This window comes from Loxodonta africana, chromosome 8, assembly GCF_030014295.1.
Source record: "Loxodonta africana isolate mLoxAfr1 chromosome 8, mLoxAfr1.hap2, whole genome shotgun sequence".
In the NCBI taxonomy this organism is placed as follows: domain Eukaryota; kingdom Metazoa; phylum Chordata; class Mammalia; order Proboscidea; family Elephantidae; genus Loxodonta; species Loxodonta africana.
The window spans coordinates 11,127,040-11,150,753 of NC_087349.1; the positions used below are offsets into that span (position 1 = coordinate 11,127,040).

At 44.8% G+C, this 23,714-nt stretch overlaps 1 protein-coding gene across 2 annotated transcripts in view; it reads left to right on the plus strand.

Moving 5' to 3' along the window:
* The window catches only part of SVOPL (SVOP like), a 67,083-nt gene that overhangs the window by 16,052 nt on the left and 27,317 nt on the right, over positions 1-23,714 (plus strand). The window contains exons 4-8 of one of the 2 annotated variants that reach the window (XM_023539181.2): positions 2,602-2,673; positions 5,416-5,540; positions 9,396-9,459; positions 18,311-18,436; positions 22,674-22,802. In XM_023539181.2, coding sequence (XP_023394949.1) covers positions 2,602-2,673; positions 5,416-5,540; positions 9,396-9,459; positions 18,311-18,436; positions 22,674-22,802 — 516 coding nt within the window. Of the gene's footprint in view, positions 1-2,601; positions 2,674-5,415; positions 5,541-9,395; positions 9,460-18,310; positions 18,437-22,673; positions 22,803-23,714 lie in introns of those variants that run through there. The other variant, XM_023539182.2, reaches the window with a different exon arrangement.

The window sequence follows — 23,714 nt, forward strand, 5'->3', positions numbered from 1 at the left end:
CTAGGACACAAGACAGTATCAGCCAGATACCAACCTGAGTAATGAAATCTCTAGGATAAAACAAAACAAAACTAAAAGATTTACAACAGGGAACCAGAAAGGTCAATCTGTAAATAACAACAATGTCAGAAAAATAAAAGAGGGAATAAAGGGTATATGTATAGAACTTTCAAATGTGGAGGAAGTCAAGGTGATATCAAGTAATAAAAGATTGGTTTAAACTTAGGAAGTTAGGGGTAAATTTAAAGTTAACAAACTTACTCATCAAAGTAAAGAAGAAAAACATAAAGTCTCAGTAAACACAAAATCTATAAATATGAAAAAAACAAACAAAAAAATCCACAAACAAAAGGAACTCAGCATAGGTGAGTAAGAAGAACAAAGAAAACATAACCACCACAAAAAAAAAGCACTACAGATTTACAGCAATGAAGTCACACCTATCAATAATCACACTGAACGTAAAAACACATCTTTCAAACAAAGATATAAATATATTAAAAATCAAAGGATGGAAAAAAATATTTCAAGCAAACAGCTACCAAAAAAGAGCAGGACCGGCAATACTAATTCAGATAAAATAGACTTTAAAACAAAATCCACCATAAAAAACAAGGAAAAACATTATATAATGATTAAATAATGTTTGAGAATTTGTAATTCAACAATAGAAGTTAATTTCAGCAGCACCCAAATTTGGGGCTTCACCAACTGGTAAATTTTTTTTTTTTTTTAAATTGAGTGACTGACATAAGGCTGGCATTTTTTTTTTTTAATCAAGTAAGGACATTGAAAGAAAAGGAGAAAGAGGAAGAAAATCCTGCCATTGCCCCCCACCATCCTGTCAGAAAAAGAGAGACCTGTTAATACCAACAATTAGGAATAAAATATCCCAAAATTAAGAGAACCCTTTGCACTTAACAAATTTAGATTTATGCAAAACATGTGGCATCGTTCTTATTTTTTACCATTTCCTGAAGACCGATTACATTTTATTATGATGCAGCATCTTTCCAGGACAAACATTCGGAAATCACTGACTTTTTTTTCTTCCCAATTCCTATTCTAGAAAACATGGTCCTAGGGGGGACATCTCAGCTTTCGTGGTTCAAGAATAGACATGATGGCTTTTAGAGTTCCCTGGGGAATCAACAGGAGTGCTGTAGTGCAGCGGTTAAGTTCTCAGCTGCTAACCAGAAGGTCTGAGGTTTGAACCCACCAGCTGCTCCGAGGGAGAAAGATGTGGCAGTCAGCTTCCATAAAGATTACAGCCTTGCAAACACTACGGGGCAGCTCTACTGTGTCCTATGGGGTCACTATGAGTTGGAATTTGACTCGATGGCAGTGGGTTTAGTGGTTTTTTGGGGGTGGGGAATAAGAAATATGTTTGACTCTTCCTTGGGAAGGAAAAGGGAAGGAAAAGATAAGAAAGCAAAGCAGCAAAGAAGAAACAGCTTTTTCATTGAAAGAGAGTTAGAAAGGCAAGCTGACACCTTTCCTTTGATTACCCTCAAAGCATCTGTCAGGGATCTTGCTGGAGAGGAAGAAAGTCTGAAACTTGGAACTAGTCGAATGTAGAAAAACAAGTCCCATCAAGGTGAAGACATCAGATTACAGCTCAGCTGAGTTAAAGTGCTACCATCATGGCAGGCCCTTAATATTATCAGGGTGGGACAAGCCATTGGAGCAACCAAAGAAAAAAAAAACACCTGCACCCACTGCTATCGAGTCAATTCTGATTCATGGCGACCCCATGAGTTACAGAGTAGGACTGCTCCATTGAGTTTTCTTGACTATCATCTTTTACAGAAGCAGATTGCCAGGCCTTTCATCTGTGATACCAATGGGAGGTTCAAACCTCTGATCTTTTTAGGTCAGTAGTTGGGCACAAACCATTTGTGCCACCCAGGGACCTGGCATCTTAGCGGACCCTTGAATTTTATCAGGGTAGGTTTATTGTGGGATTTATATTTGTTTTGCAGAGTTGTTTTAATCAATGGTTGGTTTTGGTGTTTCAAGTTTATACTTACCTATAACAACATAACAACATAAAGGAAGATGGCTTCTAGGGGCCTCAACTCGTGTGTGGAATAAGGCAGAGCATGGATTTTTTGTAAAAAAGTAAAATGGAAATCTGCAATTATCTATCTGAGTAGAAAAACCAAACCAAAACCTGTTGCTATGGAGTTGATTCTTACTCATAGAGACCCTATAGGACAGGGTAGAACTGCCCCCATAGGGTTTCCGAGGAGCAGCTGGTGGATTCAAACTGCCAACCTTTTAGTTAGCAGCCGTAGCTCTTAACCACTGAGCCACCAGCCAAATCCATCCTCCTGGATCTGAGAGAAGCAGTTACCTGCTCCGGGATATCTCGGTGTGGAATCAGCAACAAAAACCTTAACCCTCAGACTCTGAGGTCTTGAAAACGTTAACCAGAAGTCGGGGGAAAGGGACATGTGAACCCCCAATCTTTAACTTCTACCTTCATCCATTTTCCAGTCTACTTTCAGGTAAGAAGGATGAATGCTTAGTGTAGTAAGTTAACACATTGTAAATGCTCTGCTTGGAGAGTCATTTTTTTTTCTCTTCCCCGTCCCCCAGATGGTGTTTTTTGGCTACATGGTATTCAGCATCTTCTTTGGCCTCCTGGCGGACAGATATGGTCGCAGGAAGGTAGGTTTGGCCCTGGAGTATGATCAGAAATTTTCTCCCGTGGCAAAATCACTATTGTTTCTCCTTAGTGGACATTTCTCTGCTGTTCCCCAAGGCAGAACACGGGGAGATTTCCTTTGACACTGCGTTCCTCAGTTCTGGGCTTGTCTTCTTGAGGTACCTGGCCCCACACCCGAGCTCCAGCAGTCTAGGTGTGGAGTTGATGGATATGAATGGATACAATATTAAACCCATTGGATGGGAATTTGCTTTGGCATGAATAGTTAAGTCCTCGACTGTTCGCCAAAAGGTTGGCAGTTCAAACCCACCCAGAGGTGCCTTGGAAGGCAGGCCCGGCGATCTGCTTCTAAAAGGTCACAGTCTTGAAAACTCTTTGGGGTAGTTCTACTCTGCATACCTGGAGTCCCCATGAGTCTGAATCGACTCAGTGGCAACTAACAAGAACAGCAGCGACAAACATAAGCAGCTGTGTGTTAGTTAACTTCGCGATGGTTTTGGAACTATAAACAACTCGCTCCAACTCACACGACTCCTCAGATTAAATATCAAGACATAAACTTATGTCTTCTGATGACAAACTCAAGACTCTCTTTTCTTGCCTGATTTCTGAAGGGGAGGGGCTTCCTAAGCAGAAATGCAAAGAGATAAACCTCAAAGGAAAACATTAATAGAATCGGCTGTATCTTTCAAAGTACATAAAATAAATATCATAAACTCTTAAAAATTAAAATGAAAATATGAGTATCTCAGAAAACCACGTGAAAAGCAAGAACAGGGATTCTATAACAAACAATGCGAATAGCCGAGAAACCTTGGAAGATATGCAATCACAATTGTTGTTGAAAGCAAAATTATACAGCAAGATGAGATTTTTCCTTATCAAAGCCATAAGGAATTTTTCTTTAACTTAAAGACCCCTGCACTGCTGGAGTGGATATTTTCATGTACCTTGTATACTAGCAGTATAATTTTTCTGATGATCAACTCGGCAGTACGAATCAAAAATCCAAATCCGGTTGCCATGGAGTCAGTTCCGACCCGTGGTGACCCTGTCTGTATCAGGGCAGAGCTGCGCTCCACAGGGTTTGCAATCGCTGAATTTTTGGAGGGAGATTGCCAGGGCTTTCTTCCATGGTGCCACTGAGGGAATTTGAACCTCCAACATTTTGGTTAATAGTCACGAGCAAACCATTTGTGCCATCCAGAGACCTTGTATGAATCAGGAGCCTTGAAAACACCTCTTTCTCCTAATCTGATCCTTTGCCTTCTGGAAATCTAGCCTATTGAGATCATCAGAGGAGCCACAAAGATAATATGCAGAGAGATAGCATCACAGTTTAGCCTGTCGCTGTTTTTAGGTGCCATTGAGTCCATTCCTCACAGCGACCGTATCAGACAGAGTAGATCTGCCCCATAGGGTTTCCTAGGCCGTAGTCTTTATGGGAGCAGATTGCTAGGTCTTTTCTCTTGCAGAGCTGTTGATGGGTTTGAACCTCTGGCCTTTCAGTCAGCAGCGGACGCTTAACCATTGCACCACAATTTATTCTAACGGTGAGAAAACGTGGAACCTCTGTGTTTGGCAACAGGGGAGCGGTTAAAGACATTTCAGTAGTACATATTTCCACTGGGGCATTTTGCAGGCATTAAAAATATGTTTTTCCTTACAAACTTGGAAAATAGGATAAAATGGTGTTAACAGTGTTTTCTCTTGGTTATAGGATTGAGGGTGATTTTTCCTTTTAATTCTTTCTGGATTTTTCCAAAATTTCTACTATGAACTGTGTTATTATTATTAGAAAAAAAAGCAAGTGTCTTTAAAAAAAAATCTCTTTATGTTCATCCTGGAGCCCTGGTGGCACAGTGGTTAAGAACTTGGCTGCTAACCAAAGGTTGGCAGTTTGAATCCACCAGCCACTCCTTGGACACTCTATGGGGAAGCTTTACTCTGTCCTATAGGGTCGCTATGAGTCAGAATTAACAGACACGGTGCTTCAGTGTGCTTCTGACAAGCTCCAGCTCCATGAGGGTAGGGTCAGTTGGGCAGGTCTGAAGACTGATCTGAACTTGGAAGGTCTGGGTTTTCAGACAAGAAACCAAACCCATGACTGTCCAGCCAGTCCTGACTCATGGAGGCCCCATGGGCTTCAGAATAGAACTATGTTCCACAGAATTTTCGAATGTCTGATTTCTTGGAAATGGATCATCAGGCCTTTCTTCCAAGGTACCTCCGGGTGGACTCAAATCTCCAACTTTTCAGTTAATAATCAAGCGCCTTAACTGTTTACCCCACCAGGGCCTCCTTTGAGACAACAGACTAGCCTGTATTGCACTGTGTGTTGGCTATCGATGAGCTCCTCCCAGAAGCAAATATCTGGATAGAAACTAGGAGGTTCTGTTCCTCACCCAGGTTCTCATCAGCATGAAGCCATTGTCTGAGGACTATGACTTTTGCTTTTCTGTTCCCGTATAGCTAATGGAGCCCTGGTGGCACAGCGGTTAAGAGCTCAGACTGCTAACCAAAAGGTTGGCAGTTCAAATCCAACAGAGGCTCCTTGGAAACCCTATGGGGCAGTTCTACTCTGTCCTATAGGGTTGCTCGCTATGAGTCGGAATGGACTCGTCAGCAACTGGTAATGTTAATGATATATAGATAATACGTTCTATGTAGACATCTTTGAAAGTTAGGGTACCCCCCCCAAGTTGAGACAGGTCCCATTAATAAGTCCTCTTTTGTTTCTTCAGATTTTGTTCATCTCATTCCTGTGGGGTGCCTACTTCTCCTTGCTGACCTCTTTCTCTCCCTCGTACATCTGGTTTGTCTTCCTGCGGACGATGGTGGGCTGTGGTGTGTCTGGCCACTCACAAGGGTAAAGATGGCCCCTTCCAACCCTGAGGGGGAAAAGTGTATACACACAGACGCTTAAGCATACATGTATGCCATGGTGACTAGATCAACGCCATCGGCAATGAGCTACAAATCCTAAAGTGGTGGTCCTTCTTCCACTAGGAGCGATTTGCTCAACGAACGATGCTTGATGCTGAGGCCAGCAGAGTGCTAGACTGAGGATGTGTTCAAATCCATGTTCCTGAAACTAATCACTATTATTATTATTTTTAAATAACATTTTATTGTGCCTTCGGTGAAAGTTTATACAGCAAATTAGGTTCCTAGTTAACAATTTCTACAAAAATTGTTCAGTGACATTGGTTACATTTTTCACAATGTGTCATCATTCTCATTTCCATTCAGATCGTTCCGTTTCCAGTACTCTAGTTTCCCTGCCCCATTACTGTCTCATCTTTGCTTTAGAGTAATTGTTGGCCGTTTGGTCTCATATAGGTGATTTTTTAAAGGAGCACAGTGCTCACAGGTGATATTCTTTATTTTATGAGCTAATCTGTTATTTAGCTAAAAATCATTATTTTCTAGGTGAATGACATTTGGTTAGACTAGATTCTAACAAAAAGTACCATATTAAGTACGTACCAAAAACGTCAACGCAAACACAAGCTACTAATTTCTTGAGAATTCGTCATAATAGTAGCTTTGACCATAAGTCCTTGTAACATTTAGAAATAACCATTTGAAAACACCCTTGTCCTCTCCCTAGTGGTGCACTGGTTAAAGCCCTCGGCTGCTAACCAAAAGGTTGGCGATTCGAAACCACCAGTGGCTCCATGGGAGAGAGACGTGGCGGTCCGCTTCCGTAGAGATTTATAGCCTTGAAAACCCTGTGGAGTCGCTATGAGCAGGAATTGACTCAACGGCAGTGGGTTTTGGGGTCCTGTCCCTCAAGACTGCATCAAAGTGAATTTGCAGAACAGGGTGGGACACTGTTGAAGTAGCTGTGATGTTTCTTCTCTTTCTTCTGCCTCCCAGGAGTGCTTTATTGTGCAGATGGCACCAGACTTGTTAAGCTAAATGTGCTGGTCTCTGGGTGCCTCCCTTAAATGGGCCCCTTAGGCCTTTCTCTCTTGGGTGATTTGGTGCAAGTTATCCTTAGGCTCCATCAGGAGATGCCACCAAACCAAACCAAACCAAACCCACTGCGGTCGAGTTAATTCTGACTCATAATGACCCTATAGGACAGGGTAGAACTGCACCATAGAGTTTCCAAGGGGCGCCTGGCGGATTCAAACTGACGACCTCTTGGTTAACAGCTGTAGCACTTAACCACTACGCCACCAGGGTAAAGGTAGAAAAAAAAAAGCACCTAATTATTACCTTCCCGTGTTACAGGAAGAATAGCTCTTCCCTAAGGCACCAATTAAGTGTCTCTTGAACCTTGGGGTCCTGGAGGAGTAGAAGTTAAGTTGGATTTTGAAACATCCTTTAGGAACTAACTCAATGAGTACGTTAACAACCCAAACTTTTGCTAATAACTGCATCAGAGAAGAGCAATTGGAAAACCAATGGAATATGATTCTATTTATTCTCCTCTGCACAAAATTAACATGTAATAAACTAGAAATCAGTGTCATGACAGTCGTTATTCAGGGAAACTATTTGCCTTCTCTTTAAAAAAAAAAAAAAAAAACCCACTGCCACCGAGTTGACTCTGACCCATAGCGATCCTATAGGACACACTAGTACTGCCTCATACGGTTTCCAAGGAGTAGCTGGTGGATTTGAACTGCTGAGCTTTTTTGTTAGCAGCCAGGCTCTTAACCATTGTGCCACCAGGGCTCCTGCCTTCTCTTGGGTGTGTGCTAATTGTCCAAGTACGTTTTAGAAAAGTAAATCGGGCTTGGCACATGTTTTCATAGGCTGATATCTCTTAACCTGGTGTTGTTGTCAGGTACTGTTGAGTCAATTCTGGCTCATGGTGACTCCATGCAAAGCAGAACGAAACACTGTCCAGTCCTGTGCCATCTTCACAATCTTTGCTATGTTTGAGCTCATTGGTACAGCCACTGTGCCAGTCCATCTCCTTGAAGGTCTTCCTCTTTTTTGCTGACCTTCTACTTAACTAAGAATGATGTCCTTCTCCAGGGTCTGGTTCCTCCTGATAATGTGTCCAAAGTACAGGAGACAAGTCTTGCCATCCTTGCTTCAAAGGAGCACTCTGGTTGTACATCTTCCAAGACATATTTGCTTGTTCTTTTTTTTTTTTTTTTTGGCAGTCAGTGATATATTCAATATTTTTTGCCAACACCATAATTCAAACACATTAATTCTTCTTCAGTCTTCCTTACTCATTGTCCAGCTTTTGCATGCATATGAGGTGACTGAAATTATCACGACATGGGCGAGGCACATCTTTGTCTTCAAGGTGACACCTTTTCTTTTTTTTTTTTAAATGGTACTTTAGATTGAAGGTTTACAGAACAAACTAGTTTCTCATTAAACAGTTAGTACACATATTGTTTTATGACATGTCAACATTCTCTCTTCTCAACCTTGGGTTCCCTATTACCAGCTTTCCTGTCCCCTCCTGCCTTCTAGTCCTTACCCTAGGGCTGGAGTGTCCCATTAGTTTCATTTTGTTTTTTTCTTCACCTTTTAGAAGTGGCTTCATTACTGAGCTGAAAGGGTATCCGGGAGCCGTGCTCAAAGGGCTTCTCCAGTCTATGCCAAGCCAGGAAGTCTGGTCTTTCTTTTTGAGTTAGAATTTTGGTCTATATTTTTCTCCAGCTCTGTCCATGACCCTCTATTTTGATCCCTGTCAGAGCAGTCAGTGGTGGTAGGCGGGCACCATCTAGTTGTACTGGAGTCAGTCTGGTGGAGGCTGTGGTAGATGTGGTCCATTAGTCCTTTGGACTAATCTTTCCCTTGTGTCTTTAGTTTTCTTCATTCTTCCTTGCTCTCGAGGGGGTGAGACCAGTGGAGTATTCTAGATGGCTGCTTACAAGCTTACGAGATCCCAGACGCTACTCACCAAAGTCAGATGTAGAACATTTTCTTTAGAAACTCTGTTATGCCAGTTGAGCTAGATGTTCCCTGAAACCATGGTCCCCAGCCCTCAGCCTAGCAATTCGGTCCCTCAGGGAGTTGGGATGTGTCTATGGAGATTCCATGACCTTACCTTGTAGAAGTAGTCCTGGTTTCCCCAGTATTGTGTACTGTCTTACCCTTCACCAGACATCTTTGCTTTTTAATACACTTCAAAGAGGTCTTTTGCAGCAGATTTGCCCAAATCAATGCATCGTCTGATTTCTTGACTGCTCTTCCATGGGTGTTGATTGTGGATCCAAGTAAAATAAAATCCCTAACAACTTCAATATTATTATTATGTTAGAAGATTTCAGATAAATTTGGCAACAGACGTGTAAACAGAGGAACAGTTGTTAAGTTTACTTATTGTTCTTGTATATGGATATTAGCTGTAACAATTATATGTTGATTTATTTTTTATTGTGGTGAAAATACACACAAAAAACATTTGCCAGTACAGCTTCCTCGTTTGCTATTCAATTAACACATTGGTTACATTTTTCATGTTGTGCCACCATTATCGCTGTCCTTTTCCAAAATAACCCACCACCCCATGGTTTATGTTAACCACAAACTCAATGCTCCCCAAACGAAAACTCCAGGCTTCCCCCTCCCTGCTACCCCTGGTAACCATTAATAATCTCTGGTTTCTACATATTTGCTTAGAACTTCTATGTTCTTGAGTTATTTATCCCTGTGACAAGAAAAATTATGATTGTTAAAAACAAACCATTATTTGGTTTTATAAAAACAAAATTCTCGTGTTTTTCTCCCCCTTTCTGTTTAGGCTAATTATAAAGACTGAGTTTTTGCCCACAAAATATCGAGGCTACATGCTGCCCTTGTCTCAGGTAAGGTAAAATGGGAATTCCATCTAGCGTTCTGCATCCTATAGGATAGGACAGGCATGGTTTTTCTGCCAGCCAGGCGTTTGGTCAATTGTTGATGGTTCTTTGGTTAACACACCGGTAGTACTTGGCTCCAACCAAAGAACACTGGGAATACTTGAAGCCAGAGGTCCAGTTCCATTGTTTGTACGTCCAGAACTTCTGCCATCCAATAGTGCTATTTAGAACGCAGCAACTCCTTCTTCTGCACCCAAGAAACATGCCCACAGCTGGCTTCACTCGAGGTCAACCCCGCAAAGGAAGCCCCAGAACTTTGGGTCTAAGTGGTGTTGACCTGATTTTACTAGGCCCAAGATTTTTTTTAAGATAGAGTCATTTATGCTAAGCCCCATGGCAGCAAACTGAAACCTAACTTTGTATTTCCTGTACATGCCTGGCCTTCCCAGATGCCAAGATCTAAGTCAACCAATGTTTGCTTGCCTGCCTCAGCTATGGTATATGACCTGGCTCTGAAAAGTTCCCAACATGCCATATAAGGAAAGTACCTTAGAACTGGCCAATCACTTTTTGCCCAGTGTTACTTCCTTTTCCTTATACCACCTTGCCTATATAACTTTTTTCCTATCCATTCATCCTTTGGAGTTCTTGGCTGACTTCCAGATGAGACACTTCCCAGTTCATGAAATGCAAATAAAGTTGATGAGTCATATATAGATTTAATCTTGTGGAAATCTTATTTTTAACAAAAGGTTCTCCTTCTCTCTTTCCTTCAGGGCAATCTCATTGAACTGTGATGAATAGTGGAGGCAGGGGCACAACTACCACCCTTTTAGTATACTGACCCTTCCAGGAGTCCCTGGGTGGTGCATGGTTAACACACATGGCTGCTGACCTAAAAGTTGGAGGTTTAAATCCACTCAGAGGTGCATCTGAAGACAGGCCCGGTGGTCTGCTTTCAAAAAACACAGCCATTGAAAACCCTATGGAGCACAGTTCCACTCTGACACTCATGGGGTAGCCAAGAGTTAGAGTTGACTCCACGGTACTGGTGGCCTCCCTTTCAGGGATACTGGAGTCTGCCAGTCGATAACTAGACCATGCCTGAGAGATCATTGTCCCCTTCTCCAGCCCCCAGCTAAACCATTTATCCAGGTGGGAAAACAGGTAAACTCCAAGCCCTTCTCTGTCCCCAGATGGTTCTTGATTAGAATCTGCGTCCCCATAAGATGTGTTTATCTAGGTGCACCATCTTTGATACCATCACTACACAAAGCCCTGGCCTTTCAGAGAGTCCAGGGAAGAGAAGACCCTTCCCAGTGCGCACTGTGCAATTGATAGTAAATAAAACAGCAGGAGAATACTTTTAAATTTATTTTTACATTTTTTGACAATGAACTTAGGCAACATACCAGGAAAACAAAATTTAAAAGAACCTAACAAACACTGTTGTTGTTAGGTGCCGTCCAGTGGATTCTGACTCACGGTGACCCTATGACAGAGTAGAACTGCCCCATAGGGGTTTCTAGGCTGTAATCTTTATGGGAAGGACCCCTGGTGGCTCAGTGGTTCAGTGCTCAGCTGCTAATCAAAGAAACCACTTCTTAAGAGAAAGATGTGGCAGCTTGCTTCCGTACAAAATTTGTTCCTTGGAAATACTACAGGCAGCTCTACCCTATCCTACAGGGTAGGTATGAGTTGGAATTGACTTGACCGCAATGTGTTTGGGTTTGGGTGGTTTCATCTTTATGGGGAAGGAGCCTGGTGGTGCAGAGATTCAAGTGCTTGGCTGCAAACCAGAAGGTCAGCAGTTTAAACCCACCAGCTGCTCCATGGGAGAAAGATGTGACAGTCTTGGAAACCATAAGGGGAAGTTCTCCTCTGTCCTATAAAAAATAAGTCAGAATGGATTCTTTGGCAAAGGGGTTTAATCTTTAAAAGAGCAGGTCGCCAATTCTTTCTCTGGTGAAGCTGCTGGGTGAGTTCGAACCGCTGACCTATAGGTTAGTAGCCGAGTGCTTAACCACTGCGCCACCAGAGCTCCTTTAAGAAACACTAACTAATGTTAACTTTTCACATTCCTTCCGAACTTCGTGAAGACAGATGCCAACTTTAATACTTAGTGCTTGCACTTTACACTTGATGTTGTTTAATGAGTGAGATCCTGTTGAAGCTCATCGGTGGGCATTTTCTCTTTCACCTGCCCCTCCTACCTTGGCATTCTTCCTGGGCTTCATTGCTTCCTTGGTTGTATTCAAAGCCAAATGATAATGGCCGACTCCTTGGGTGGCCAACCCTGTAGAAATCTTCTCACAGCATGGTAGAGGGCAGGAGCTGGGTTTCATGGGAATTTATCTTCTAGGGCATATTTAGCAACAGGGTGGGGGGACAACTCAAGTTCTTTGTCCTTTCTTTTTTTTAGACTCTGTGGTTAATAATCTATAAACAAGTAATTAACCCCCAAACCCTTTGCTGTCAAGTCAATTCCTACTCACAGCAATCCTGTAGGACAGAGTAGAACTACCTCATAGAGTTTCCAAAGCTGTAATCTTTATGGCCAGCGCTTATCTGCCAATTTGTCATACTGTGGTGGCCTGCATGCTGCTGTGATGCAGGACGCTAAGCCACTGGTATTTCAAATACCAGAAGGGTCACCTTGGTGGACAGGTTTCAGTGGAGCTTCCAGACGAAGAAAGACTAGGAAGAAGGGCCTGGCTCTGAAAAAGATTGGCCAGTGAAAACTTTAGGAATAGCAGTGGAATGTTTGTCTCCCCTATAGTGCTGGAAGATGAGCCCCTCAGCTTGGAAGGCACTCAAAATACGACCGGGAAAGAGCTACCGCCTCAAAGTAGAGTTGACCTTAATGCTGTGGACGAACTAACGCTTTTGGGACCTTCATTTGTGGACACGGCACAACTCAAAATGAGAGGAAACAACTGCAAACACCCAGTAATAATTGGAGTGTGGAATGTACAAAGTATATATCCAGCAAAATTGAAAGTTGTCAAAAATGAAAAGGAATGCATAAAGATCGATATTTTAGGCATTTAGTGAGCTGAAATGGACGGATATTGGCCATTTTGAATCAGACAATGGTATGGTCCACTATGTGGGAATGACAAATCGAAAAGGAATGGCATCTCATTTATCGTCAAAAAGAACATTTCAAGACCTATCCTGAAGTACAATGCTGTCAGTGATAGGATAATATCCATACACCTACAAGGAACATCAGTTAATACAACTATTATTCAAACTTATGTACCAACCACTAATGCCAAAGTTGAAGACACTGAAGATTTTTACCAATTTTGACAGTCTGAAATTGATCAAATATGCAGTCAAGATGCATTGATAATTACTGGTGACTGGAATGTGAAAGTTAGATACAAAGAAGGATCAGTAGTTGGAAAATATGGCCTTGGTGACAGAAACGATGCCAGAGATCACATGATAGAGTTTTGCAAGACCACCGACTTCCTCATTGCAAATACCTTTTTTCAACAGCATGAACAGTGACTGTATACCTGGACCTCACCAGATGGAATACGTAGGAATCAAATAGACTGCAATGTGTGGAAAGAGACAATGGAAAACTCAATATCATTGGTCAGAGCAAGGCCAGAGGCCGACTGTGGAACAGACCATCAATTGCTCATATGCAAGTTCAAGCTGAAGATGAGGAAATAAGAACAAGTCCACGAGAGCCAAAGTATGACCTTGAGTATATCCCACCTGAATTTAAAGACGATCTCAGGAATAGATTTGACACACTGAACGCTAATGACCGAAGACCAGACGAGTTGTGGAATGACATCAAGGACATCATACAAGAAGAAAGCAAGAGCTCATTAAAAACACAGGAAAGAAAGAAAAGGCCAGAATGGATGTCAGAAGAGACTCTGAAACTAGACCCTGAATGCTGACTAGCTAAAGCAAATGGAAGGAATAACGAAGAAAGAGAGCTGAACGGAAGATGTCAAAGGGCAGCTTGAGAAGACAAAGTAAACTATTATAATGACATGTAGAAACACCAGGAGTTAGAAAATCAAAAGGGAAGAACATGCCAGCATTTTTCAAGCTGAAAGAACTGAAGAAAAAATTCAAGCCTTGAGCTGCAATATTGAAGAATTCTACTGGGAAAATATTAAATGACGCAGGAAGCATCAAAAGAAGATGGAAGGACCACATAAACCAGAGACTACATCAGCCTGAGACCAGAAGAACTAGATGGTGCCCGGCCACAACTGATGATTGCCCTGACAGGGAACCCAACAGAGAACCCCTGAGGCAGCAGGAGAGCAGTGGAATGCAGACCCCAAATTCTCGTAAAAAGACCAGACTTAATGGTCAGACTGGGACTAGAAGGACCCCGGAGTCCATGGTCCCCAGACTTTCTGTTAACCCAAGACAGGAACCATTCCTAAAGCCAACTCTTCAGATGGGGATTGGACTGGAATATGGGATGGAAAATGATACTGGTGAAGAATGAGCTCCTTGGATCAAGTAGACACATGAGACTATGTTGGCATCTCTTGTCTGGAGGGGAGATGAGAGGGCAGAGGGGGCCAGAAGCTGCCTGAATGGATACAAGGAGAGAGTGGAGTGAAGGACTGTGCCATCTCATTAGGGGGAGAGCAATTAGGAGTGTATAGCAAGGTGTATGTAAATTTTTGTATGAGAGACTGACTTGATTTGTTAAGTTTCATTTCAAGCACAATAAAAATTAATTTAAAAAATAAATAAATTAGTAAGGGAGACCAAAGAAGAATTGGTGCTTTTGAATTATCGTGTTGGTGAAGAATATTGACTATACCATGCATGGATTACCAGAAGAACAAACAAATCTGTCTTGGAAGAAGTACAGCCAGAATGCTCCTTAGAAGCAAGGATAGTAAGACTTTGTCTCACATACTTTGGACATGTTATCAGGAGAGGCCAGTCCCTGGAGAAAGACGTCATGCTTGGTAGAGGGTCAGTGAAAAGGAGGAAGACCCTCAACAAGATGGACTGACACAGTCTCTTTTAACCAATCAGAGATTTTCTATGTTTATTTCCTTGTTCTGAGCTATGTTCCAAAAAAACTGTCAGCAGAATAAGTAGCTGCCATTAACTAATATGTGATATGAGTGTATACTGTAGGTGTGACTAATATTTTTAAATATAGAAAATTATGCCTGTGTTGAGAAAAAAGAAAAAGAAGATGGAAGGAATACACAAAGTCAAAAAGAATTGATTGATGTCCAAGAATTTCAGGAGGGAGTATATAATCAGGAATCTATGGTACTGAAGGAAGAGGTCCAAGCTGCACTGAAGGCTTTGGTGAAAAACAAGGCTCCAGGAATTGAAGGAATACAAATTGAGATGTTTCAACAAACGTATGCAGCTCCGGAAGTGCTCACTCATCTATTCCAAGAAATTTGGAAGACAGATACCTGCCCAACTGACTGGAAGAGATCCATATTTATGCCTATTCCCAAGAAAGGTGATCCAACAGAATGTGGAAATTATCAAACAATGTCATTAATACCACACGCCAGTAAAATTTTTTTGGAGATCATTCAAAAGCAGTTTCAGCTGTACATTGACAAGGAACTTCAAGTCAGATTCAGGAGAGGATGTGGAACCAGGGATATCATTGCTGATGTCAGGTGGATCCTGGCTGAAAGCAGAGAATGCCAGAAAGATGTTTTATTGACTATGCAAAGGCATTGGACCGTGTGGATCGTAACAAATTATGGATGACATTAAGATTGGGAATTCCAGAACTCTTAACTGTGCTCATGAGAAACCTGTACACGGATCAAGAGGCAGTCGTTGGAACAGAACAAGGGGATACTGCATGGTTTTAAGTCAGGAAAGGTGTGTGTCAGGGTTGCATCCTTTCACTGTACTTAATCCATGTGCTGAGCAAATAAGCTGGGAAGCTGGACTATATGAAGAAGAACGGGGCATCAGGATTGGAGGAAGACTCATCATCAACCTGTGATACGCAGATGACACAAACTTGCTTGCTAAAAGTGAGGAGGACTTGAAGCGCTTACTGATGAAGATCAGACCACAGCCTTCAGTATGGATTACACCTCAACATAAAGAAAACAAACCTCCTCACAATTGGACCAATAAGCAACATCGTGATAAATGGAGAAAAGATTGAAGTTGTCAAGGTTTTCATTCTACTTGGATCCACAATCAGCACCCACGGAAGCAGCAGTCATGAAATCCAAGAATGCATTGCATTGGGCAATCTGCTGCAAAAGAGCTGTTTAAATTGTTAAAAAGCAAAGAAGTCACCTTGAAGACTAAGGTGCACCTGACCCAAGCCATGGTGTTTTCTTTCAATCACCTATATGCATGTCAAAGTTGGATGATGAATAAGGAAGACGACGAATTATTGATGTCTTTGAATTGTGGTGTTGGTGAAGAATATTGAATATACCACAGGCTGCCAAAAGAGTGAACAAATCTATCTTGGGAAAGGTACAACCAGAACACTCCTTAAAAGCAAAGGATGGCGAGGACTATGTCTCAGATACTTTCGATGTGTTGTCAGCGGGGATTAGTCCCTGAAAAAGGACTTCATGCTTGGTAATATGGAGGGTCAGCAAAAAAGAGGAAGACCCTCTATGACATGGATGGACACAGTGGCTGCAACAATGGGCTCAAACATAATTATTATGAGGATGGTGCAGGACCAGGCAGTGTTTCATTCTGTTGTACACAGGGTCGCTATGAGTCAGAACCAACTTGACGGCACCTAAAAACAACGGCAACATTCAATCCGTATGCTAAGCAAATAATCCGAGAAGCTGGACTATATGAAGAAGAATGAGGCATCAGGATTGGAGGAAGACTCATTAACAACCTGTGATATACAGATGACACAACCTTGTTTGCTGAAAGCAAAGAGAACTTGAAGTACTGATGAAGATCAAAGACCACCTTCAGTATGGATTACGCCTCAACCTAAAGAAAACAACAATTCTCACAACTGGACCAATAAGCAACATCATAAGTCACAAGGAGCCCTGATGTTGTTAAGCACTCAGCTGCTAACCAGCCCTCCAGCAGCTCCTGGGGAGAAAGATGTGGCAGCCTGCTTCTATAAAGACTATAGCCTTGGAAACCCTATGGGGCAGTCCTACTCTGTCCTATAGGGTTGCTATGAGTCAGAATCGACGGGACAGCAATAGGTTTGGCTTGGTTTAATCCTTAGGGAAGTAGACTGCCACATCTTTCTCCTGCGATCCAGCTGGTAGGTTTGAACCTCCAACCTTTGGGTTTGTAGCCAAGCTCTTAAAGCTGTGCCATCAAAAAAAACCCCTTGCTGTAGAGTCGATTCCGACTCATAGTGACCTTATAGGACAGAGTAGAACTGCCCCATAGACTGCCGACCTTTTGGTTAGCAGCAGTAGCACTTAACCATCACGCCACCAGGGTTTCCAGGGCTCCTTAAATAAGCAGTTAGTCCTCCTGAAACAACTCTTCTCTACAGGACACACGGTAGACAGCAGGCCTGAGCTCTCTGGATGGAGTCGTTCTCTGCGCCTTGGATGGAGTGTGGCTTACGGCAAGAGCTCAACCGTTAATTTCTGTGTATTCGTTGAATGAATGTACACTCCAGCTATTTACTTTTGTCGTAGACTCCTTTGGTGATGAAATAGTCTTCCCGTGCTGAATCCTCCCGAAGGGTCTTTTCTCGTGGCACCCTCTCTCCATCTCTTCAGGTGGAACAGGGCCATTGTCCACACCATCTTCAGATGGGGAAAATAGTGCTCACTTCAACACTCAGAGTCGTTCTGCTTCCCAACCCATGAGGCCTGGCCACACGTATAAAATGACCCACAGGATGAGTATTTTAAGTACAAAAAGCAAAATGTGGGGCAATATGTGTACTATAATACCATTTGTGGAAAAAAAAAAAGCAGAAGAAATATATGTGTGTGTGTTTTTTTATTATATATATATATATAAAACCAGTTGCCTGGGAGTTGATTCTGTCTCATAGCAACCCCATGTGGATCAGGGTAGAACTGTGTTCCATGGAGTTTTCAACGGCTGATTTTTTGGAAGTAGATCACCAGGCATTTCTTTGAAGGTACCTCTGGGTAGACTCCAAAGAGCAACCTCTCTGTTAGCAGTCGAGCATGTTAATTTTTTACAGCACCTAGGGACTGTATATGTATCCTTGTTAGCATGTATATGCTTAGAATGGTTTGAAAGGATACACAAGAAACTGGTAATATTGGTTAATTGGTTATTTCTGGCAAGTGAAATTGGATGGCAGGGGTTAGGAGTGGGAGATGATTTTCTGTGTTGTCCTTTGTACCTTTTGAGTTAAAAACCATGAGAATGTATTATCTGTTCAAGAAAATAAATGTTAAAAAAAAATGTAGGGCACTCCCAACATCTGAGACTGTGTCAGGCCCAGATTTTAACCCTCCATGGTATCGCTGATTCTGGTGACTTTACTCTAGTTGGGGGTCCCCTATGTGGACAAGCAAGTTGAGCCATGGACAGGTGGGTGGTGAGGTGGGTGGAGAGGTGGCTGAATAGGTGGGTGGAGAGATGGGATAGAGAGGTGGGTGGGGAGGTGGGTGGCGGGTGGGGAGGTGGGTGGAGAGGTGGCTGAATAGGTGGGTGGAGGGATGGGATAGAGAGATGGGTGGGGAGGTGGGTGGAGAGATGGGTGGAGAGGTGGGGATCTTGGTAGCTGTACCAGGAGTAGAACCTGCACCGGGCACCCCTGCATCCAGGGTCTCTCAGCACACCATCCGCATGGTAAAATGCAGGCAGAGTGGCTGGAGAGAGGACCCACCAGCCAGCTTGATAGGGTTTGGTCTGTGTTCCTCCCCAGGTGTTCTGGCTTGCCGGCTCCCTGCTCATCATTGGCCTGGCGTCTGTGGTCATCCCCACCGTTGGCTGGCGCTGGCTCATTCGCATTGCCTCCATCCCCGGCATCATCCTCATCATGGTCTTCAAGGTGAGGATGCTCCTGCGGTCCTGGTGCCTCCTCCAGCGCCCCAGGGGCCTTTGGACCACAAACATCCTCCTCTTGTCCACCCCTTCCCTTCACTCAACAGTCTGTCCCAACCAGCTTGCCTCCCTTGCCCGCCTCATATACATCGTGTAATCCTGGAGGTTTTTGTGTTGGCCCTTCTGGGATCTCCAGTGCCCACCGGCTGGTGCTTTTTACATGTTCTCAGCCACCTCATACCTACTTGGTGGCCTCTTGCTTGCCCGCGAATCTATAAGCTCCTCAGCTGCAGAATTGCTGGGTTCTAGTAGAACTCTGGAAACCCTGGTGGAGTAGTGGTTAAGTGCTACGGCTGCTAACCAAAGGGTCGGCAGTTGAAATCCACCAGGAGCTCCTTGGAAACTCTATGGGACAGTTCTACTGTCTTATAGGGTTGCTATGAGTGGGAATTGACTCAACGGCACTGGGTTTGGTTTTTTTGGGTTTTTTTTTTAGTAGAACTCTGCTTACTGTTCTGTGTCACCTACCCCGTGGAATCAAATAAGTCCAGAGTTCAGAGGGGCTTTCACACACACACACACACGCAAAAACAGTTGCCCTTGAGCGGATTCTAACTCATGGCACCCCCATGTATGTCAGAGTAGAACAGTGCCCCATAGGGTTTTCAATAGTAGAAGTAGATGACCAGATCTTTCTTCCACAATACCTCTGGCTGGACTTGAACCTCCAACCTTGTGCTTCGTAGTCAGGAGTTTAACTATTTGCACCATCCAGGGGCACCTTAGTGGTCATCTATCCAAAAGCGGCATTCCCTGTGGCAGCAGGTTTCTGCCGGGACCTTCCCAGCTCGGTATATTCCACCTCCAGGCAGCTGTGGTTGTTGGAGTGTCCTTTCTTAAATTGAGTGGAATTATTACTTTGTAGTTTTACCTGCTTGTTCTAGTCCTTCTCTCCGGAAAACCTGAGGTCTATTTTTCACCACGAGATTCCTTTAAATATCAAATAATCTAGGGCCCTCCAAGCCTTCCTTTCTCTAAATATAGCAATTCCAGAGAAACAGGAACAATGGGAGATACATCTCTTTCTCTGCAGGGAGAGGGAATAGAGAGAGAGAGGAGAGATTTATTTTAAGGAATTGGCTCACGTAGTTGTTGGGGGCTGGCGAGTCCAAACAGCAGGCAGTCTTGAGTCGGGGTTCTGTAGGGCAGGCTGGCAGGCTGGAAACTTGGCAGGGTTTCTATGTTGCAGTCCAGGCAGAATGCCTTCCTTCTCAGGGAAACCTCAGTTTTTGCTCTCAGGGCCTTTACCTGATTGGATGAGGCTGGCTCACATTTTGGAGGGTAATCTGCTTCCCTTAGAGGTCAGCTGGTAGTAAACGTGAAGCATATCTACAGAACGCCTTCCGGGCAACATCTGGACCAATGGTTAACCAAGCAACCAGGCATTAGCCCAGCCAAGCCAACACATCGCGTTAACCGTCACATACACCTTCCACTCTGTCTTCCGACCCCTGGCCTGCAGCCCTGTCTGGGGGTCCCTGTCCTGTAGGCAGTAGGTTAGAGGGTGCGCTGGGGCTGTGACTCAGACAGCCTTCTGTTCCTCCGAGTGGATCTCCCGTCTCCATTGATGGAGCACACACATGGCACTGCTGTCCAGCCGGCAGCACCCACAGTGGGACCCTCAACCCTGAGCTCTGCCTCCGTGATTTGTTTCCAAGCCTAGGCACCTGAAGACATGTGGAGCCTGTAATTGTGCGCTCAACGGGGTTTCTGGAATCTACATGTAGGACTCCACGGTCCGAGACCAGACATGGTACATATCTGGTTTAACTGGGTGTCCCATTTTCCCTGGTCTGGCCTCTAGGGGGCAGTGTAGTATGTTGGCTCCAGAGCCAGCTGTCTAGAGCAGAGCTCAGCACCAACGCCTGGAAAGTCATTCCGCCCCTGAGTGCCGAATGCATAGTGTGTATTTCACAGGGCTGTGGTGAGGATGAAGATAACATGTGAGACTCCCCAAGCTGTCTGGTAAGCCTGCTGCTGTCAAGTCAATTCCAACTCACAGTGACTCGTAAGACAGAGTAGAACTGCCCCATAGGGTTTCCATAGCTGTGATCTTTACAGGAGCAGACTGCCACATTTTTCTCCCAAGGAACAGCTGGTGGGTTTGAACTGCCAACCTTTTGGTTAGGAGCTGAGTGCGTAACCACTGTGCTACCAGGGCTCCTTTCCCCAAGTAGCCCGTGGAGCATAAGCGCTCAGTATGTGTTAGCTATTGAGCTATGTCAGTTCCTTGTAAAAAATCACTATTACTTTGAATCTTGAGCTTGCCCTTTAGTTCGTCACACTCGCATTGAGCAAGTGCCAGGCTCAGTACTAGGTTCCTAGGCCAAAGAGAGGCAGAAGACAGTTTATGCCACCCAGGAGCTCCCAGCCAATCAGTGGAAGCTGGATGTGAAGAGAAAGCACTGGGTAAATGCTGTCCCAGCTACAGTCAGGGCTGTTGCCTTCCATGTGGGAGACGCCCTGTGCAGCCTCCACCCATCACTCTGTGGTGGTTTGCGTGTTGCTATGGTGATGGAAATCCTGGTGGCGTATGGGGTAAGTGCTAGAGCTGCTAAGCAAAAGGTCAGCAGTTCAAATCCACCAGGTGCTCCTTGGAAACTCTATGGGTCAGTTCTACTCTGCCCTATAGGGTCACTATGAGTCAGAATTGACTTGACGGCAGTGGGCTAGGTTTTAATGGTTTTATGGTGCCGAGTAGGTTTCAGCGGAGCTTTCAGACTGCGACAGACTAAGAAGAAAAGCCTGGTGATCTACTTCTGAAAATCAGCCAGTGAAAACCCAGATCTACAATTAATTACAGGGATGGCACGGGACCGGGCAGTATTTCGTCCTGTTGTGCACGGGGTTGCCATGAGTCTGGGGGGTGACATGAGGGCAGCTATCCACAGCAGGGTAAACCCCAGCCCACTCATGAAGGTGTGAAGATGCAGGACACGTTTGGGGAGGAGATGGAGCTGGGATGGCTGAGGGGGTGCTGGTGGAGGGCGGGCTGGGAAGGTAGGCCTGCGGCCAGACCTGGGCGGGGGGGGCCTGGGTGTTTAAGGAGGGGATAGTGTCTGTGCAGGGGCCGCTGGGTGGAGGGTGGCCCGACCAGGACCTGGAAGCAGTAAGAAGACCATGGGGACAGTCCCTGTGGGAGGTGGTGAGGACCTGCCCTGCCCACGATTGATGCAGTGGGGTGGGGGTGTTGTTGGCGGGTGTGTGTGAGGCTCTTCTGAGGAAAAACCAGTGGTCCCCAGTGGATGAGGCTCGAGGGCAGGGAGCCATCCACGTTGAGTCTCAGGTTCCCGGCTCCAGGGGAGGCCTATCCTGCTTTCCGAGTGTGATGCTCAAAATATACAACAGTTGGACTGTAAGACAGAAAATGACACTGGTAAGGAGTGAGCTTCTTGGCTCAAGTAGACGCCTGAGACTATGTGGGCAGCTCCTGGAGGTGAGATGAGAAGGCAGAGGGGGACAGGAGCTGGTTGAATGGACACGGGGAATACAGGGTGGAGACGAGTGTGCTCTCTCACGAAGGGGAGAACAGCTAGGAGTACACAGCAAGGTGTGTATAAGTTTTTATATGAGAGACTCACTTGAACTGTAAACTTTCCCTTAAAGCACAATTAAAAAAGAAAAGAAATGCAACAGTTATGGAGGGAGGAGGGAGCCCTGGTGGTCCAGCAGCTCAAAGGAGAAAGAGCTGACGATCTGCCCTTTGGGGCAGTTCTGCTCTATCATATCGGGTCGCAATGAGTTGGGATCGACTCAACGGCACCGAACAACACTAGCCTGGAGTGAGGACCAAGGCCTCACAGCATGGGTTCGGGGGCCCCTCTGTTGTTGACGTTTGGGCTGCTGCACTATGGGGAGGCTGGGGACCTGGCAAGGGGCTTTGGTGGCAGAGCAGTAGTGGGCACTGGGGACCTGGGGCAGCGGGCGTCACCACCTAGCTGTAAGACTTTATCGTGTTAACAAGGTGAGAAGCTCAGTACCAGCCTCGTGCTTCTCCCAGATGGGATGGCAGGAGCAGAACATGGCCATGTTTGTTCTAAACCAGCTTCAATTCTAGAAGGCCTGCGTGTTTTATGCCTTCAAGCTCTCACATTCCCTTCCCGTCTGGGGAATGTGTGCAGCAGCAGTTGTCAGGCCCTGGGGTCTCTGGAGCTGGATCCTGAAGCTCTCTGTGATCTGTGCAGTTTATTCCTGAGTCGGCTCGCTTCAACGTCTCCACTGGGAACACCCAGGCTGCCCTGGCCACTCTGGAGCGCATTGCCAGGATAAACAGCTCGGTCATGCCGGAGGGCAGGCTGGTGGAGCCAGTGCAGGTGAGTGAGAGATGTCCAGGTGGCGTCCCACCCGACCTACTTTGTCATATGGGGTTGCTGTGAGTTGGAATCAACCCCACGGCAACTGGCTTGGCTTGGCTTGGTCCCACATGGAGTCATGGGAGCCAGCGGCCAGAGGACCTGAGCTTTCTCATCCCGCCCTTAGAGGCAGAGGGCTAGGAGCATAGACTCTGGGGTACAGTCAACCCAAAACCAATCTGGTTACATGAAGTCACCCCTGACTCATGGCGACCCCGCGTGTGTCAGAGTAGAACCGCAGGCCATGGGGTTTTCAGAGGCTGTAATCTTACAGAAGACCCCTGGTGGCACGAACAGTTTGCAGTGACCACTAACTTAAAAGGAGCCCTGGTGATGCAGGGGTTAAGTGCTCAGCTATTAACTGACAGGTTGGCAGTTCGAACTTACCAGCCGCTTAGAGGGAGAAAGATGTGGCAGCCTGCTTCCGTACAGATTAAAAAAAAACCAAACCCTTTGCGGCTGAGTCAATTCCGACTCATAGCGGCTCTATAGGACAGGGTAGAACTGCCTCAGACTGCAGGCTTGGAAATCCTACGGGGGAGTTCTACTCTGTCCTATAGGGTTGCTGTGAGTTAGAATCGATTTGATGGCAATGGGTGTGGTTTTTGTTTTTGGACTAACCTAAAGGTTGGTGGTTTAAACCCCCCTAGCTGTACCTTTTTGTTTTTTTAGCAGTACCTTGGAAGGAAGGCCTGGCAATCTGCTTGCATTAAGATTGCAGCCAAGAAAACCCTATGGAGCAGTTCTACTCTGTAACACGTGGGGTCGCTGTGAGTCAGAGTCCACTCCATGGCTACTAACAAGTTGGAAGGGGAGTGTTTCCAATATTGGTTCAATTTATTTTAAGCTTATAGTCTGCTTATGTTTTATACT